Source organism: Oncorhynchus keta, chromosome 25 (assembly GCF_023373465.1).
Source record: "Oncorhynchus keta strain PuntledgeMale-10-30-2019 chromosome 25, Oket_V2, whole genome shotgun sequence".
NCBI classification, from domain to species: Eukaryota; Metazoa; Chordata; class Actinopteri; order Salmoniformes; family Salmonidae; genus Oncorhynchus; species Oncorhynchus keta.
The window spans coordinates 50,052,964-50,074,208 of NC_068445.1; the positions used below are offsets into that span (position 1 = coordinate 50,052,964).

The 21,245-nt window shown below is 35.3% G+C and overlaps 1 protein-coding gene across 42 annotated transcripts in view; it reads right to left on the reverse strand.

The window, feature by feature from the left end:
* The window catches only part of smarca2 (SWI/SNF related, matrix associated, actin dependent regulator of chromatin, subfamily a, member 2), a 214,611-nt gene that overhangs the window by 79,606 nt on the left and 113,760 nt on the right, over positions 1-21,245 (reverse strand). For 41 of the 42 annotated variants that reach the window (XM_052479896.1, XM_052479900.1, XM_052479898.1 and 38 more), the window contains one exon: positions 20,011-20,037. The exons of the other annotated variant lie outside the window; for it this stretch is intronic. In XM_052479896.1, coding sequence (XP_052335856.1) covers positions 20,011-20,037 — 27 coding nt within the window. The remainder of the gene's footprint in view (positions 1-20,010; positions 20,038-21,245) is intronic. 42 annotated transcript variants of the gene reach the window in all.

Sequence of the window (21,245 nt, forward strand, 5' to 3'; positions counted from 1 at the left end):
GTACCTGTAGTATATGGTATGCTGTACCTGTATTATATTGTATGCTGTACTTGCATTGTATTGTGTACCTGTAGTATATTGTATGCTGTACCTGTATTGTATTGTGTACCTGTAGTATATTGTATGCTGTACCTGTATTGTATTGTGTAGTATATTGTATGCTGTACTTGCATTGTATTGTGTACCTGTAGTGTATTGTATTGTGTACCTGTAGTATATTGTATGCTGTACTTGCATTGTATTGTGTACCTGTAGTATATTGTATGCTGTACTTGCATTGTATTGTGTATCTGTAGTATATTGTATGCTGTACTTGCATTGTATTGTGTACCTGTAGTATATTGTATGCTGTACTTGCATTGTATTGTGTACCTGTAGTATATTGTATGCTGTACTTGCATTGTATTGTGTACCTGTAGTATATTGTATGCTGTACTTGTATTGTATTGTATGCTGTACCTGTAGTATATTGTATGCTGTACCTGTAGTATATTGTATGCTGTACCTGCATTGTATTGTGTACCTGTAGTATATTGTATGCTGTACTTGCATTGTATTGTGTACCTGTAGTATATTGTATGCTGTACTTGCATTGTATTGTGTACCTGTAGTGTATTGTATGCTGTACTTGCATTGTATTGTGTACCTGTAGTATATTGTATGCTGTACTGGAATAGAATGCTGCATTGTATTGTGTACCTGTAGTATATTGTATGCTGTACTTGCATTGTATTGTGTACCTGTAGTATATTGTATGCTGTACTTGCATTGTATTGTGTACCTGTAGTATATTGTATGCTGTACTTGCATTGTATTGTGTACCTGTAGTATATTGTATGCTGTATTTGTATTGTATTGTATGCTGTACCTGTAGTATATTGTATGCTGTACCTGTAGTATATTGTATGCTGTACTTGCATTGTATTGTGTACCTGTAGTATATTGTATGCTGTACTTGCATTGTATTGTGTACCTGTAGTGTATTGTATGCTGTACCTGTATTGTATGCTGTACCTGTATTGTATTGTGTACCTGTAGTATATTGTATGCTGTACCTGTAGTATATTGTATGCTGTACCTGTATTGTATTGTATACCTGTAGTATATTGTATGCTGTACTTGCATTGTATTGTGTACCTGTAGTATATTGTATTGTGTACCTGTAGTATATTGTATGCTGTACTTGCATTGTATTGTGTATCTGTAGTATATTGTATGCTGTACCTGTATTGTATTGTGTACCTGTAGTATATTGTATGCTGTACTTGCATTGTATTGTGTACCTGTAGTATATTGTATGCTGTACCTGTAGTATATTGTATGCTGTACCTGTATTGTATTGTGTACCTGTAGTATATTGTATGCTGTACTTGCATTGTATTGTGTACCTGTAGTATATTGTATGCTGTACCTGTAGTATATTGTATGCTGTAACTGTAGTATATTGTATGCTGTACTTGCATTGTATTGTGTACCTGTAGTATATTGTATGCTGTACCTGTAGTATATTGTATGCTGTACTTGCATTGTATTGTGTACCTGTAGTGTATGGTATGCTGTACCTGTAGTATATTGTATGCTGTACCTGTATTGTATTGTGTACCTGTAGTATATTGTATGCTGTACTTGCATTGTATTGTGTACCTGTAGTATATTGTATGCTGTACTTGTATTGTATTGTGTAGTATATTGTATGCTGTACTTGCATTGTATTGTGTACCTGTAGTGTATTGTATTGTGTACCTGTAGTATATTGTATGCTGTACTTGCATTGTATTGTGTACCTGTAGTATATTGTATGCTGTACCTGTAATGTATTGTGTACCTGTAGTATATTGTATGCTGTACCTGTATTGTATTGTGTAGTACAGTGTCTCCTGACCCCTCCTGTCTCAGCCTCCAGTATTTATGCTGCAGTAGTTTATGTGTCGGGGGCTAGGGTCAGTTTGTTATATCTGGAGTACTTCTCCTGTCCTATTCGGTGTCCTGTGTGAATCTAAGTGTGCGTTCTCTAATTCTCTCCTTCTCTCTTTCTTTCTTCTCTCGGAGGACCTGAGCCCTAGGACCATGTCCCAGGACTACCTGACATGAGGACTCCTTGCTGTCCCCAGTCCACCTGGCCATGCTCCTGCTCCAGTTTCAATTGACCTGAGCCCTAGGACCGTGCCCCAGGACTACCTGACATGAAGGCTCCTTGCTGTCCCCAGTCCACCTGACTGTGCTGCTGCTCCAGTTTCAACTGTTCTGCCTTATTATTATTCGACCATGCTGGTCATTTATGAACATTTGAACATCTTGGTCATGTTCTGTTATAATTCTATGGCACAGCCAGAAGAGGACTGGCCACCCCACATAGCCCGGTTCCTCTCTAGGTTTCTTCCTAGGTTTTGGCCTTTCTAGGAGTTTTTCCTAGCCACCGTGCTTTTACACCTGCATTGTTTGCTGTTTGGGGTTTTAGGCTGGGTTTCTGTACAGCACTTTGAGATATCAGCTGATGTACCTGAAGGGCTATATAAATAAATTTGATTTGATTTGATTAGTATATTGTATGCTGTACTTGCATTGTATTGTGTACCTGTAGTGTATTGTATTGTGTACCTGTAGTATATTGTATGCTGTACTTGCATTGTATTGTGTACCTGTAGTATATTGTATGCTGTACTTGCATTGTATTGTGTATCTGTAGTATATTGTATGCTGTACTTGCATTGTATTGTGTACCTGTAGTATATTGTATGCTGTACCTTGCATTGTATTGTGTACCTGTAGTATATTGTATGCTGTACTTGCATTGTATTGTGTACCTGTAGTATATTGTATGCTGTACTTGTATTGTATTGTATGCTGTACCTGTAGTATATTGTATGCTGTACCTGTAGTATATTGTATGCTGTACTTGCATTGTATTGTGTACCTGTAGTATATTGTATGCTGTACTTGCATTGTATTGTGTACCTGTAGTATATTGTATGCTGTACTTGCATTGTATTGTGTACCTGTAGTGTATTGTATGCTGTACTTGCATTGTATTGTGTACCTGTAGTATATTGTATGCTGTACTTGCATTGTATTGTGTACCTGTAGTATATTGTATGCTGTACTTGCATTGTATTGTGTACCTGTAGTATATTGTATGCTGTACTTGCATTGTATTGTGTACCTGTAGTATATTGTATGCTGTACTTGCATTGTATTGTGTACCTGTAGTATATTGTATGCTGTACTTGTATTGTATTGTATGCTGTACCTGTAGTATATTGTATGCTGTACCTGTAGTATATTGTATGCTGTACCTGTAGTATATTGTATGCTGTACCTGTAGTATATTGTATGCTGTACCTGTATTGTATTGTGTACCTGTAGTATATTGTATGCTGTACCTGTAGTATATTGTATGCTGTACCTGTAGTATATTGTATGCTGTACCTGTAGTATATTGTATGCTGTACCTGTATTGTATTGTGTACCTGTAGTGTATTGTATTGTGTACCTGTAGTATATTGTATGCTGTACCTGTATTGTATTGTGTACCTGTAGTGTATTGTATTGTGTACCTGTAGTATATTGTATGCTGTACTTGCATTGTATTGTGTACCTGTAGTATATTGTATGCTGTACCTGTATTGTATTGTGTACCTGTAGTATATTGTATGCTGTACTTGCATTGTATTGTGTACCTGTAGTATATTGTATGCTGTACCTGTATTGTATTGTGTACCTGTAGTATATTGTATGCTGTACCTGTAGTATGTTGTATGCTGTACCTGTAGTATATTGTATGCTGTACCTGTAGTATATTGTATGCTGTACTTGCATTGTATTGTGTACCTGTAGTATATTGTATGCTGTACCTGTAGTATATTGTATGCTGTACTTGCATTGTATTGTGTACCTGTAGTGTATGGTATGCTGTACCTGTAGTATATTGTATGCTGTACCTGTATTGTATTGTGTACCTGTATTGTATTGTGTACCTGTAGTATATTGTATGCTGTACTTGCATTGTATTGTGTACCTGTAGTGTATTGTATTGTGTACCTGTAGTATATTGTATGCTGTACTTGCATTGTATTGTGTACCTGTAGTATATTGTATGCTGTACTTGCATTGTATTGTGTACCTGTAGTGTATTGTATTGTGTACCTGTAGTATATTGTATGCTGTACTTGCATTGTATTGTGTACCTGTAGTATATTGTATGCTGTACTTGCATTGTATTGTGTACCTGTAGTATATTGTATGCTGTACTTGCATTGTATTGTGTACCTGTAGTATATTGTATGCTGTACCTGTATTGTATTGTGTAGTATATTGTATGCTGTACTTGCATTGTATTGTGTACCTGTAGTGTATTGTATTGTGTACCTGTAGTATATTGTATGCTGTACTTGCATTGTATTGTGTACCTGTAGTATATTGTATGCTGTACTTGCATTGTATTGTGTACCTGTAGTATATTGTATGCTGTACTTGCATTGTATTGTGTACCTGTAGTATATTGTATGCTGTACTTCATTGTATTGTGTACCTGTAGTATATTGTATGCTGTACTTGCATTGTATTGTGTACCTGTAGTATATTGTATGCTGTACTTGCATTGTATTGTGTACCTGTAGTATATTGTATGCTGTACTTGCATTGTATTGTGTACCTGTAGTATATTGTATGCTGTACTTGCATTGTATTGTGTACCTGTAGTATATTGTATGCTGTACTTGCATTGTATTGTGTACCTGTAGTATATTGTATGCTGTACTTGCATTGTATTGTATTGTACCTGTAGTATATTGTATGCTGTACTTGCATTGTATTGTGTACCTGTAGTATATTGTATGCTGTACTTGTATTGTATTGTATGCTGTACCTGTAGTATATTGTATGCTGTACCTGTAGTATATTGTATGCTGTACTTGCATTGTATTGTGTACCTGTAGTATATTGTATGCTGTACTTGCATTGTATTGTGTACCTGTAGTATATTGTATGCTGTACTTGCATTGTATTGTGTACCTGTAGTGTATTGTATGCTGTACTTGCATTGTATTGTGTACCTGTAGTATATTGTATGCTGTACTTGCATTGTATTGTGTACCTGTAGTATATTGTATGCTGTACTTGCATTGTATTGTGTACCTGTAGTATATTGTATGCTGTACTTGCATTGTATTGTGTACCTGTAGTATATTGTATGCTGTACTTGCATTGTATTGTGTACCTGTAGTATATTGTATGCTGTACTTGTATTGTATTGTATGCTGTACCTGTAGTATATTGTATGCTGTACCTGTAGTATATTGTATGCTGTACTTGCATTGTATTGTGTACCTGTAGTGTATTGTATGCTGTACCTGTATTGTATGCTGTACCTGTATTGTATTGTGTACCTGTAGTATATTGTATGCTGTACCTGTAGTATATTGTATGCTGTACCTGTAGTATATTGTGTACCTGTAGTATATTGTATGCTGTACCTGTATTGTATTGTGTACCTGTAGTGTATTGTATTGTGTACCTGTAGTATATTGTATGCTGTACCTGTATTGTATTGTGTACCTGTAGTGTATTGTATTGTGTACCTGTAGTATATTGTATGCTGTACTTGCATTGTATTGTGTACCTGTAGTATATTGTATGCTGTACCTGTATTGTATTGTGTACCTGTAGTATATTGTATGCTGTACTTGCATTGTATTGTGTACCTGTAGTATATTGTATGCTGTACCTGTAGTATATTGTATGCTGTACCTGTATTGTATTGTGTACCTGTAGTATATTGTATGCTGTACCTGTAGTATGTTGTATGCTGTACCTGTAGTATATTGTATGCTGTACCTGTAGTATATTGTATGCTGTACTTGCATTGTATTGTGTACCTGTAGTATATTGTATGCTGTACCTGTAGTATATTGTATGCTGTACTTGCATTGTATTGTGTACCTGTAGTGTATGGTATGCTGTACCTGTAGTATATTGTATGCTGTACCTGTATTGTATTGTGTACCTGTAGTATATTGTATGCTGTACTTGCATTGTATTGTGTACCTGTAGTATATTGTATGCTGTACTTGCATTGTATTGTGTACCTGTAGTGTGTTGTATTGTGTACCTGTAGTATATTGTATGCTGTACTTGCATTGTATTGTGTACCTGTAGTATATTGTATGCTGTACTTGCATTGTATTGTGTACCTGTAGTGTATTGTATTGTGTACCTGTAGTATATTGTATGCTGTACTTGCATTGTATTGTGTACCTGTAGTATATTGTATGCTGTACTTGCATTGTATTGTGTACCTGTAGTATATTGTATGCTGTACTTGCATTGTATTGTGTACCTGTAGTATATTGTATGCTGTACCTGTATTGTATTGTGTAGTATATTGTATGCTGTACTTGCATTGTATTGTGTACCTGTAGTGTATTGTATTGTGTACCTGTAGTATATTGTATGCTGTACTTGCATTGTATTGTGTACCTGTAGTATATTGTATGCTGTACTTGCATTGTATTGTGTACCTGTAGTATATTGTATGCTGTACTTGCATTGTATTGTGTACCTGTAGTATATTGTATGCTGTACTTGCATTGTATTGTGTACCTGTAGTATATTGTATGCTGTACTTGCATTGTATTGTGTACCTGTAGTATATTGTATGCTGTACTTGCATTGTATTGTGTACCTGTAGTATATTGTATGCTGTACTTGCATTGTATTGTGTACCTGTAGTATATTGTATGCTGTACTTGCATTGTATTGTGTACCTGTAGTATATTGTATGCTGTACTTGCATTGTATTGTGTACCTGTAGTATATTGTATGCTGTACTTGCATTGTATTGTGTACCTGTAGTATATTGTATGCTGTACTTGCATTGTATTGTGTACCTGTAGTATATTGTATGCTGTACTTGCATTGTATTGTGTACCTGTAGTATATTGTATGCTGTACTTGTATTGTATTGTGTACCTGTAGTGTATTGTATTGTGTACCTGTAGTATATTGTATGCTGTACTTGCATTCTATTGTGTACCTGTAGTATATTGTATGCTGTACCTGTAGTATATTGTATGCTGTACCTGTAGTATATTGTATGCTGTACCTGTAGTATATTGTATGCTGTACTTGTATTGTATTGTGTACCTGTAGTATATTGTATGCTGTACCTGTATTGTATTGTGTACCTGTAGTATATTGTATGCTGTACCTGTAGTATATTGTATGCTGTACCTGTATTGTATTGTGTACCTGTAGTATATTGTATGCTGTACCTGTATTGTATTGTGTACCTGTAGTATATTGTATGCTGTACCTGTAGTATATTGTATGCTGTACCTGTATTGTATTGTGTACCTGTAGTATATTGTATGCTGTACCTGTAGTATATTGCATGCTGTACCTGTATTGTATTGTGTACCTGTAGTATATTGTATGCTGTACCTGTAGTATATTGTATGCTGTACCTGTAGTATATTGTATGCTGTACCTGTATTGTATTGTGTACCTGTAGTATATTGTATGCTGTACCTGTAGTATATTGTATGCTGTACTTGTATTGTATTGTGTACCTGTAGTATATTGTATGCTGTACCTGTATTGTATTGTGTACCTGTAGTATATTGTATGCTGTACCTGTATTGTATTGTGTACCTGTAGTATATTGTATGCTGTACCTGTAGTATATTGTATGCTGTACCTGTATTGTATTGTGTACCTGTAGTATATTGTATGCTGTACCTGTATTGTATTGTGTACCTGTAGTATATTGTATGCTGTACTTGCATTGTATTGTGTACCTGTAGTATATTGTATGCTGTACCTGTATTGTATTGTGTACCTGTAGTATATTGTATGCTGTACCTGTATTGTATTGTGTACCTGTAGTATATTGTATGCTGTACTTGCATTGTATTGTGTACCTGTAGTATATTGTATTGTGTACCTGTAGTATATTGTATGCTGTACTTGTAGTATATTGTGTACCTGTAGTGTATCGTATGCTGTACCTGTATTGTATTGTGTACCTGTAGTATATTGTATGCTGTACCTGTATTGTATTGTGTACCTGTAGTATATTGTATGCTGTACCTGTAGTATATTGTATGCTGTACCTGTATTGTATTGTGTACCTGTAGTATATTGCATGCTGTACCTGTATTGTATTGTGTACCTGTAGTATATTGTATGCTGTACCTGTATTGTATTGTGTACCTGTAGTATATTGTATGCTGTACTTGCATTGTATTGTGTACCTGTAGTATATTGTATGCTGTACTTGCATTGTATTGTGTACCTGTAGTATATTGTATGCTGTACTTGCATTGTATTGTGTACCTGTAGTATATTGTATGCTGTACTTGCATTGTATTGTGTACCTGTAGTATATTGTATGCTGTACTTGCATTGTATTGTGTACCTGTAGTATATTGTATGCTGTACTTGCATTGTATTGTGTACCTGTAGTATATTGTATGCTGTACCTGTATTGTATTGTATGCTGTACCTGTAGTATATTGTATGCTGTACCTGTAGTATATTGTATGCTGTACCTGTATTGTATTGTATACCTGTAGTATATTGTATGCTGTACTTGCATTGTATTGTGTACCTGTAGTGTATCGTATTGTGTACCTGTAGTATATTGTATGCTGTACTTGCATTGTATTGTGTACCTGTAGTATATTGTATTGTGTACCTGTAGTATATTGTATTCTGTACTTGCATTGTATTGTGTACCTGTAGTATATTGTATGCTGTACCTGTATTGTATTGTGTACCTGTAGTATATTGTATGCTGTACTTGCATTGTATTGTGTACCTGTAGTATATTGTATGCTGTACCTGTAGTATATTGTATGCTGTACCTGTATTGTATTGTGTACCTGTAGTATATTGTATGCTGTACCTGTATTGTATTGTGTACCTGTAGTATATTGTATGCTGTACCTGTAGTATATTGTATGCTGTACCTGTAGTATATTGTATGCTGTACCTGTAGTATATTGTATGCTGTACTTGCATTGTATTGTGTACCTGTAGTATATTGTATGCTGTACCTGTAGTATATTGTATGCTGTACTTGCATTGTATTGTGTACCTGTAGTGTATGGTATGCTGTACCTGTAGTATATTGTATGCTGTACCTGTATTGTATTGTGTACCTGTAGTATATTGTATGCTGTACTTGCATTGTATTGTGTACCTGTAGTATATTGTATGCTGTACTTGCATTGTATTGTGTACCTGTAGTGTATTGTATTGTGTACCTGTAGTATATTGTGTACCTGTAGTATATTGTATGCTGTACCTGTAGTATATTGTATTGTGTACCTGTAGTATATTGTATGCTGTACTTGCATTGTATTGTGTACCTGTAGTGTATTGTATTGTGTACCTGTAGTATATTGTGTACCTGTAGTATATTGTATGCTGTACTTGCATTGTATTGTATTGTGTACCTGTAGTATATTGTATGCTGTACCTGTAGTATATTGTATGCTGTACCTGTATTGTATTGTGTACCTGTAGTATATTGTATGCTGTACTTGCATTGTATTGTGTACCTGTAGTATATTGTATGCTGTACCTGTAGTATATTGTATGCTGTACCTGTAGTATATTGTATGCTGTACTTGCATTGTATTGTGTACCTGTAGTATATTGTATGCTGTACCTGTAGTATATTGTATGCTGTACTTGCATTGTGTACCTGTAGTATATTGTATGCTGTACTTGTATTGTATTGTGTACCTGTATTGTATTGTGTACCTGTAGTATATTGTATGCTGTACTTGCATTGTATTGTGTACCTGTAGTATATTGTATGCTGTACCTGTAGTATATTGTATGCTGTACTTGTATTGTGTACCTGTAGTATATTGTATGCTGTACTTGCATTGTATTGTGTACCTGTAGTGTATTGTATTGTGTACCTGTAGTATATTGTATGCTGTACTTGCATTGTATTGTGTACCTGTAGTATATTGTATGCTGTACTTGCATTGTATTGTGTACCTGTAGTATATTGTATGCTGTACTTGCATTGTATTGTGTACCTGTAGTATATTGTATGCTGTACTTGCATTGTATTGTGTACCTGTAGTATATTGTATGCTGTACTTGCATTGTATTGTGTACCTGTAGTATATTGTATGCTGTACTTGCATTGTATTGTGTACCTGTAGTATATTGTATGCTGTACCTGTATTGTATTGTGTACCTGTAGTATATTGTATGCTGTACTTGCATTGTATTGTGTACCTGTAGTATATTGTATGCTGTACTTGTATTGTATTGTGTACCTGTAGCTGTATTGTATTGTGTACCTGTAGTATATTGTATGCTGTACCTGTATTGTATTGTGTAGTATATTGTATGCTGTACCTGTAGTATATTGTATGCTGTACCTGTAGTATATTTTATGCTGTACCTTGCATTGTATTGTGTACCTGTAGTATATTGTATGCTGTACCTGTATTGTATTGTGTACCTGTAGTATATTGTATGCTGTACCTGTAGTATATTGTATGCTGTACCTGTATTGTATTGTGTACCTGTAGTATATTGTATGCTGTACCTGTATTGTATTGTGTACCTGTAGTATATTGTATGCTGTACCTGTAGTATATTGTATGCTGTACCTGTATTGTATTGTGTACCTGTAGTATATTGTATGCTGTACCTGTAGTATATTGTATGCTGTACCTGTATTGTATTGTGTACCTGTAGTATATTGTATGCTGTACCTGTAGTATATTGTATGCTGTACCTGTATTGTATTGTGTACCTGTAGTATATTGTATGCTGTACCTGTAGTATATTGTATGCTGTACCTGTATTGTATTGTGTACCTGTAGTGTATTGTATTGTGTACCTGTAGTATATTGTATGCTGTACCTGTATTGTATTGTGTACCTGTAGTATATTGTATGCTGTACCTGTAGTATATTGTATGCTGTACCTGTATTGTATTGTGTACCTGTAGTATATTGCATGCTGTACCTGTATTGTATTGTGTACCTGTAGTATATTGTATGCTGTACTTGCATTGTATTGTGTACCTGTAGTATATTGTATGCTGTACCTGTATTGTATGCTGTACCTGTAGTATATTGTATGCTGTACCTGTATTGTATTGTGTACCTGTAGTATATTGTATGCTGTACTTGCATTGTATTGTGTACCTGTAGTATATTGTATTGTGTACCTGTAGTATATTGTATGCTGTACTTGTAGTATATTGTGTACCTGTAGTGTATCGTATGCTGTACCTGTATTGTATTGTGTACCTGTAGTATATTGTATGCTGTACCTGTACCTTGTATTGTATTGTACCTGTAGTATATTGTATGCTGTACCTGTAGTATATTGTATGCTGTACCTGTATTGTATTGTGTACCTGTAGTATATTGCATGCTGTACCTGTATTGTATTGTGTACCTGTAGTATATTGTATGCTGTACCTGTATTGTATTGTGTACCTGTAGTATATTGTATGCTGTACCTGTAGTATATTGTATGCTGTACCTGTATTGTATTGTGTACCTGTAATATATTGCATGCTGTACCTGTATTGTATTGTGTACCTGTAGTATATTGTATGCTGTACTTGCATTGTATTGTGTACCTGTAGTATATTGTATGCTGTACCTGTATTGTATGCTGTACCTGTAGTATATTGTATGCTGTACCTGTATTGTATTGTGTACCTGTAGTATATTGTATGCTGTACTTGCATTGTATTGTGTACCTGTAGTATATTGTATTGTGTACCTGTAGTATATTGTATGCTGTACTTGTAGTATATTGTGTACCTGTAGTGTATCGTATGCTGTACCTGTATTGTATTGTGTACCTGTAGTATATTGTATGCTGTACCTGTATTGTATTGTGTACCTGTAGTATATTGTATGCTGTACTTGTATTGTATTGTGTACCTGTAGTATATTGTATGCTGTACCTGTAGTATATTGTATGCTGTACCTGTATTGTATTGTGTACCTGTAGTATATTGTATGCTGTACCTGTAGTATATTGTATGCTGTACTTGTATTGTATTGTGTACCTGTAGTATATTGTATGCTGTACCTGTATTGTATTGTGTACCTGTAGTATATTGTATGCTGTACCTGTAGTATATTGTATGCTGTACCTGTATTGTATTGTGTACCTGTAGTATATTGTATGCTGTACCTGTATTGTATTGTGTACCTGTAGTATATTGTATGCTGTACCTGTAGTATATTGTATGCTGTACCTGTATTGTATTGTGTACCTGTAGTATATTGTATGCTGTACCTGTATTGTATTGTGTACCTGTAGTATATTGTATGCTGTACCTGTATTGTATTGTGTACCTGTAGTATATTGTATGCTGTACCTGTAGTATATTGTATGCTGTACCTGTATTGTATTGTGTACCTGTAGTATATTGTATGCTGTACCTGTATTGTATTGTGTACCTGTAGTATATTGTATGCTGTACCTGTAGTATATTGTATGCTGTACCTGTATTGTATTGTGTACCTGTAGTATATTGTATGCTGTACCTGTAGTATATTGTATGCTGTACCTGTATTGTATTGTGTACCTGTAGTATATTGTATGCTGTACCTGTAGTATATTGTATGCTGTACCTGTAGTATATTGTATGCTGTACCTGTAGTATATTGTATGCTGTACCTGTATTGTATTGTATGCTGTACTTGTATTGTATTGTGTACCTGTAGTATATTGTATGCTGTACCTGTATTGTATTGTGTACCTGTAGTATATTGTACCTGTATTGTATTGTGTACCTGTAGTATATTGTATGCTGTACCTGTATTATATTGTATGCTGTACCTGTATTGTATTGTGTACCTGTAGTATATTGTATGCTGTACCTGTATTGTATTGTGTACCTGTAGTATATTGTATGCTGTACTTGCATTGTATTGTGTACCTGTAGTATATTGTATGCTGTACCTGTATTGTATTGTGTACCTGTAGTATATTGTATGCTGTACTTGTATTGTATTGTGTACCTGTAGTATATTGTATGCTGTACTTGCATTGTATTGTGTACCTGTACCTGTATTGTATTGTGTACCTGTAGTATATTGTATGCTGTACCTGTATTGTATTGTGTAGTATATTGTATGCTGTACCTGTATTGTATTGTGTACCTGTAGTATATTGTATGCTGTACCTGTATTGTATTGTGTACCTGTAGTATATTGTATGCTGTACCTGTAGTATATTGTATGCTGTACCTGTATTGTATTGTGTACCTGTAGTATATTGTATGCTGTACCTGTATTGTATTGTGTACCTGTAGTATATTGTATGCTGTACCTGTATTGTATTGTGTACCTGTAGTATATTGTATGCTGTACCTGTAGTATATTGTATGCTGTACCTGTATTGTATTGTATGCTGTACCTGTAGTATATTGTATGCTGTACCTGTATTGTATTGTGTACCTGTAGTATATTGTATGCTGTACCTGTATTGTGTACCTGTAGTATATGGTATGCTGTACCTGTATTGTATGCTGTACCTGTAGTATATTGTATGCTGTACCTGTATTGTATTGTGTACCTGTAGTATATTGTATGCTGTACTTGCATTGTATTGTGTACCTGTAGTATATTGTATTGTGTACCTGTAGTATATTGTATGCTGTACTTGTAGTATATTGTGTACCTGTAGTGTATCGTATGCTGTACCTGTATTGTATTGTGTACCTGTAGTATATTGTATGCTGTACCTGTATTGTATTGTGTACCTGTAGTATATTGTATGCTGTACTTGCATTGTATTGTGTACCTGTAGTATATTGTATGCTGTACCTGTAGTATATTGTATGCTGTACCTGTATTGTATTGTGTACCTGTAGTATATTGTATGCTGTACCTGTAGTATATTGTATGCTGTACCTGTATTGTATTGTGTACCTGTAGTATATTGTGTACCTGTAGTATATTGTGTACCTGTAGTATATTGTGTACCTGTAGTATATTGTATGCTGTACCTGTAGTATATTGTGTACCTGTAGTATATTGTGTACCTGTAGTATATTGTATGCTGTACCTGTAGTATATTGTATGCTGTACCTGTAGTATATTGTGTACCTGTAGTATATTGTGTACCTGTAGTATATTGTATGCTGTACCTGTAGTATATTGTGTACCTGTAGTATATTGTGTACCTGTAGTATATTGTGTACCTGTAGTATATTGTGTACCTGTAGTATATTGTATGCTGTACCTGTAGTATATTGTATGCTGTACCTGTATTGTGTACCTGTAGTATATTGTGTACCTGTAGTATATTGTATGCTGTACCTGTAGTATATTGTATGCTGTACCTGTAGTATATTGTATGCTGTACCTGTATTGTATTGTGTACCTGTAGTATATTGCATGCTGTACCTGTAGTATATTGTGTACCTGTAGTATATTGTATGCTGTACCTGTATTGTATTGTGTACCTGTAGTATATTGTATGCTGTACCTGTAGTATATTGTGTACCTGTAGTATATTGTATGCTGTACCTGTAGTATATTGTGTACCTGTAGTATATTGTGTACCTGTAGTATATTGTATGCTGTACCTGTAGTATATTGTATGCTGTACCTGTAGTATATTGTATGCTGTACCTGTAGTATATTGTATGCTGTACCTGTATTGTATTGTGTACCTGTAGTATATTGTATGCTGTACTTGCATTGTATTGTGTACCTGTAGTATATTGTATTGTGTACCTGTAGTATATTGTATGCTGTACTTGTAGTATATTGTGTACCTGTAGTGTATCGTATGCTGTACCTGTATTGTATTGTGTACCTGTAGTATATTGTATGCTGTACCTGTATTGTATTGTGTACCTGTAGTATATTGTATTGTGTACCTGTAGTATATTGTATGCTGTACCTGTAGTATATTGTATGCTGTACCTGTATTGTATTGTGTACCTGTAGTATATTGTATTGTGTACCTGTAGTATATTGTATGCTGTACCTGTATTGTATTGTGTACCTGTAGTATATTGTATTGTGTACCTGTAGTATATTGTATGCTGTACCTGTAGTATATTGTATGCTGTACCTGTATTGTATTGTGTACCTGTAGTATATTGTATGCTGTACCTGTAGTATATTGTGTACCTGTAGTATATTGTATGCTGTACCTGTAGTGTATTGTGTACCTGTAGTATATTGTGTACCTGTAGTATATTGTATGCTGTACCTGTAGTATATTGTGTACCTGTAGTATATTGTGTACCTGTAGTATATTGTGTACCTGTAGTATATTGTGTACCTGTAGTATATTGTATGCTGTACCTGTAGTATATTGTGTACCTGTAGTATATTGTATGCTGTACCTGTAGTGTATTGTGTACCTGTAGTATATTGTGTACCTGTAGTATATTGTATGCTGTACCTGTAGTATATTGTGTACCTGTAGTATATTGTGTACCTGTAGTATATTGTATGCTGTACCTGTAGTATATTGTGTACCTGTAGTATATTGTGTACCTGTAGTATATTGTATGCTGTACCTGTAGTATATTGTGTACCTGTAGTATATTGTATGCTGTACCTGTAGTATATTGTGTACCTGTAGTATATTGTATGCTGTACCTGTAGTGTATTGTGTACCTGTAGTATATTGTATGCTGTACCTGTAGTATATTGTGTACCTGTAGTATATTGTATGCTGTACCTGTATTGTATTGTGTACCTGTAGTATATTGTATGCTGTACCTGTAGTATATTGTGTACCTGTAGTATATTGTATGCTGTACCTGTAGTATATTGTGTACCTGTAGTATATTGTATGCTGTAACTGTAGTATATTGTATGCTGTACCTGTATTATATTGTGTACCTGTAGTATATTGTGTACCTGTAGTATATTGTGTACCTGTAGTATATTGTATACCTGTAGTATATTGTATGCTGTACCTGTAGTGTATTGTGTACCTGTAGTATATTGTGTACCTGTAGTATATTGTATGCTGTACCTGTAGTGTATTGTGTACCTGTAGTATATTGTATGCTGTACCTGTAGTATATTGTATGCTGTACCTGTAGTGTATTGTGTACCTGTAGTATATTGTGTACCTGTATTGTGTATTGTATATTGTGTACCTGTAGTATATTGTATGCTGTACCTGTATTGTATGCTGTACCTGTAGTATATTGTATGCTGTACCTGTATTGTATTGTGTACCTGTAGTATATTGTATGCTGTACTTGCATTGTATTGTGTACCTGTAGTATATTGTATTGTGTACCTGTAGTATATTGTATGCTGTACTTGTAGTATATTGTGTACCTGTAGTGTATCGTATGCTGTACCTGTATTGTATTGTGTACCTGTAGTATATTGTATGCTGTACCTGTATTGTATTGTGTACCTGTAGTATATTGTATGCTGTACTTGCATTGTATTGTGTACCTGTAGTATATTGTATGCTGTACCTGTAGTATATTGTATGCTGTACCTGTAGTATATTGTGTACCTGTAGTATATTGTATGCTGTACCTGTAGTATATTGTATGCTGTACCTGTAGTATATTGTATGCTGTACCTGTAGTATATTGTATGCTGTACCTGTAGTATATTGTATGCTGTACCTGTAGTATATTGTATGCTGTACCTGTAGTATATTGTATGCTGTACCTGTAGTATATTGTGTACCTGTAGTATATTGTGTACCTGTAGTATATTGTGTACCTGTAGTATATTGTGTACCTGTAGTATATTGTATGCTGTACCTGTATTGTATTGTGTACCTGTAGTATATTGTATGCTGTACCTGTAGTATATTGTATGCTGTACCTGTAGTATATTGTATGCTGTACCTGTAGTATATTGTGTACCTGTAGTATATTGTGTACCTGTAGTATATTGTATGCTGTACCTGTAGTATATTGTATGCTGTACCTGTATTGTGTACCTGTAGTATATTGTGTACCTGTAGTATATTGTATGCTGTACCTGTAGTATATTGTATGCTGTACCTGTAGTATATTGTATGCTGTACCTGTATTGTATTGTGTGCTGTACCTGTAGTATATTGTATGCTGTACCTGTAGTATATTGTGTACCTGTAGTATATTGTATGCTGTACCTGTATTGTATTGTGTACCTGTAGTATATTGTATGCTGTACCTGTAGTATATTGTATACCTGTAGTATATTGTATGCTGTACCTGTAGTATATTGTGTACCTGTAGTATATTGTGTACCTGTAGTATATTGTATGCTGTACCTGTAGTATATTGTATGCTGTACCTGTATTATATTGTGTACCTGTAGTATATTGTATGCTGTACTTGTATTGTATTGTGTACCTGTAGTATATTGTATGCTGTACTTGCATTGTATTGTGTACCTGTAGCTGTATTGTATTGTGTACCTGTAGTATATTGTATGCTGTACCTGTATTGTATTGTGTAGTATATTGTATGCTGTACCTGTATTGTATTGTGTACCTGTAGTATATTGTATGCTGTACCTGTATTGTATTGTGTACCTGTAGTATATTGTATGCTGTACCTGTATTGTATTGTGTACCTGTAGTATATTGTATGCTGTACCTGTATTGTATTGTGTACCTGTAGTATATTGTATGCTGTACCTGTAGTATATTGTGTACCTGTAGTATATTGTATGCTGTACCTGTAGTATATTGTATTGTGTACCTGTAGTATATTGTATGCTGTACCTGTAGTATATTGTATGCTGTACCTGTATTGTATTGTGTACCTGTAGTATATTGTATGCTGTACCTGTAGTATATTGTATGCTGTACCTGTAGTATATTGTATGCTGTACCTGTATTGTATTGTGTACCTGTAGTATATTGTATGCTGTACCTGTAGTATATTGTATGCTGTACCTGTAGTATATTGTATGCTGTACCTGTAGTATATTGTGTACCTGTAGTATATTGTGTACCTGTAGTATATTGTGTACCTGTAGTATATTGTGTACCTGTAGTATATTGTGTACCTGTAGTATATTGTATGCTGTACCTGTAGTATATTGTGTACCTGTAGTATATTGTGTACCTGTAGTATATTGTGTACCTGTAGTATATTGTATGCTGTACCTGTAGTATATTGTGTACCTGTAGTATATTGTGTACCTGTAGTATATTGTGTACCTGTAGTATATTGTGTACCTGTAGTATATTGTATGCTGTACCTGTAGTATATTGTATGCTGTACCTGTATTGTATTGTGTACCTGTAGTATATTGCATGCTGTACCTGTAGTATATTGTGTACCTGTAGTATATTGTATGCTGTACCTGTATTGTATTGTGTACCTGTAGTATATTGTATGCTGTACCTGTAGTATATTGTGTACCTGTAGTATATTGTATGCTGTACCTGTATTGTATTGTGTACCTGTAGTATATTGTATGCTGTACCTGTAGTATATTGTGTACCTGTAGTATATTGTATGCTGTACCTGTATTGTATTGTGTACCTGTAGTATATTGTATGCTGTAACTGTAGTATATTGTATGCTGTACCTGTAGTATATTGTGTACCTGTAGTATATTGTGTACCTGTAGTATATTGTGTACCTGTAGTATATTGTATACTGTACCTGTAGTATATTGTGTACCTGTAGTATATTGTATGCTGTACCTGTAGTATATTGTGTACCTGTAGTATATTGTGTACCTGTAGTATATTGTATGCTGTACCTGTAGTATATTGTGTACCTGTAGTATATTGTGTACCTGTAGTATATTGTATGCTGTACCTGTAGTATATTGTGTACCTGTAGTATATTGTGTACCTGTAGTATATTGTATGCTGTACCTGTAGTGTATCTGTAGTGTATTGTGTACCTGTAGTATATTGTGTACCTGTACCTGTATTGTGTACCTGTAGTGTATTGTGTACCTGTAGTGTATTGTGTACCTGTAGTATATTGTGTACCTGTAGTATATTGTGTACCTGTAGTATATTGTGTACCTGTAGTGTATTGTGTACCTGTAGTGTATTGTGTACCTGTAGTGTATTGTGTACCTGTAGTATATTGTGTACCTGTAGTATATTGTGTACCTGTAGTGTATTGTGTACCTGTAGTGTATTGTGTACCTGTAGTATATTGTGTACCTGTACCTGTAGTATATTGTATGCTGTACCTGTAGTATATTGTATGCTGTACCTGTAGTGTATTGTGTACCTGTAGTATATTGTATGCTGTACCTGTAGTATATTGTATGCTGTACCTGTAGTGTATTGTGTACCTGTAGTATATTGTATGCTGTACCTGTAGTATATTGTATGCTGTACCTGTAGTATATTGTATGCTGTACCTGTAGTATATTGTGTACCTGTAGTATATTGTGTACCTGTAGTATATTGTGTACCTGTAGTATATTGTGTACCTGTAGTGTATTGTATTGAACACCGATCCGTCCTCCATGCATTGCCTACTGGGCTTCACAAAGCCATGCAGTAGTCAGCCAGCCATTCGAGATAAAAATTGGCTGTGACTGGTCTAAGATCAGCTTACCCTCCCCCAGTCCAAACCTTTTTTAACCTGAACCTTAATAAAATATATAAAACTGATCCTAGATCAGCCTTTGGGGCCGACCTACTCCTATTCCTGTCCAGCCAGCCGGCCAGCCAGCCAGCCAGCCAGCCAGCCAGCCACTCATACAGGCTGATGTTACGCCGGAAAACGTAGATGACAATATGATGATAATAACAGTTGTTAATTACTATAGCCACAATATGATGAAAATAACAGTTGTTAATTACTATAGCCACAATATGATGATAATAACAGTTGTTAATTACTATAGCCACAATAGGATGAAAATAACAGTTGTTAATTACTATAGCCACAATATGATGAAAATAACAGTTGTTAATTACCATAGCCACAATATGATGCAAATAACAGTTGTTAATTACCATAGCCACAATATGATGCAAATAACAGTTGTTAATTACCATAGCCACAATATGATGCAAATAACAGTTGTTAATTACCATAGCCACCTGACTTTTCTCTTCCTCCTTCATTTAGAAGGAAAAACACAAGAACACAGGAAACATTCACATTATAAGGTGGCTTTGTTAAGGCTTCTACCATGTTGAGGATAATGGATCAAGCATAAGCTGCACATTGTAGATGCAAATAGTATAACATGGTATGGTATATGCATTCTGTGTGCTTTGGAATTTCCTCAGTACTGATCTCACCTAAACTAACTGGTTTCATTCATCTACGTTTTCCATATACTGTCAGTGAGTTTTAGCATGGTTGAACGAGGCTAAGTGAGTTTTAGCATGGTTGAACGAGGCTAAGTGAGTTTTAGCATGGTTGAACGAGGCTCAGTGAGTTTTAGCATGGTTGAAAGAGGCTCAGTGAGTTTTAGCATGGATGAACGAGGCTAAGTGAGTTTTAGCATGGTTGAACGAGGCTAAGTGAGTTTTAGCATGGATGAACGAGGCTAAGTGAGTTTTAGCATGGTTGAACGAGGCTAAGTGAGTTTTAGCATGGTTGAACGAGGCTAAGTGAGTTTTAGCATGGATGAACGAGGCTAAGTGAGTTTTAGCATGGTTGAACGAGGCTAAGTGAGTTTTAGCATGGTTGAACGAGGCTAAGTGAGTTTTAGCATGGTTGAACGAGGCTCAGTGAGTTTTAGCATGGATGAACGAGGCTAAGTGAGTTTTAGCATGGTTGAACGAGGCTAAGTGAGTTTTAGCATGGTTGAACGAGGCTAAGTGAGTTTTAGCATGGATGAACGAGGCTAAGTGAGTTTTAGCATGGTTGAACGAGGCTAAGTGAGTTTTAGCATGGATGAACGAGGCTAAGTGAGTTTTAGCATGGTTGAACGAGGCTAAGTGAGTTTTAGCATGGTTGAACGAGGCTAAGTGAGTTTTAGCATGGATGAACGAGGCTAAGTGAGTTTTAGCATGGTTGAACGAGGCTAAGTGAGTTTTAGCATGGTTGAACGAGACTAAGTGAGTTTTAGCATGGATGAACGAGGCTCAGTGAGTTTTAGCATGGATGAACGAGGCTAAGTGAGTTTTAGCATGGTTGAACGAGGCTAAGTGAGTTTTAGCATGGTTGAACGAGACTAAGTGAGTTTTAGCATGGTTGAACGAGGCTAAGTGTTGTTTTAGCATGGTTGAATGAGGCAAAGTGAGTTTTAGCATGGTTGAACGAGGCTAAGTGAGTTTTAGCATGGTTGAACGAGGCTAAGTGTTGTTTTAGCATG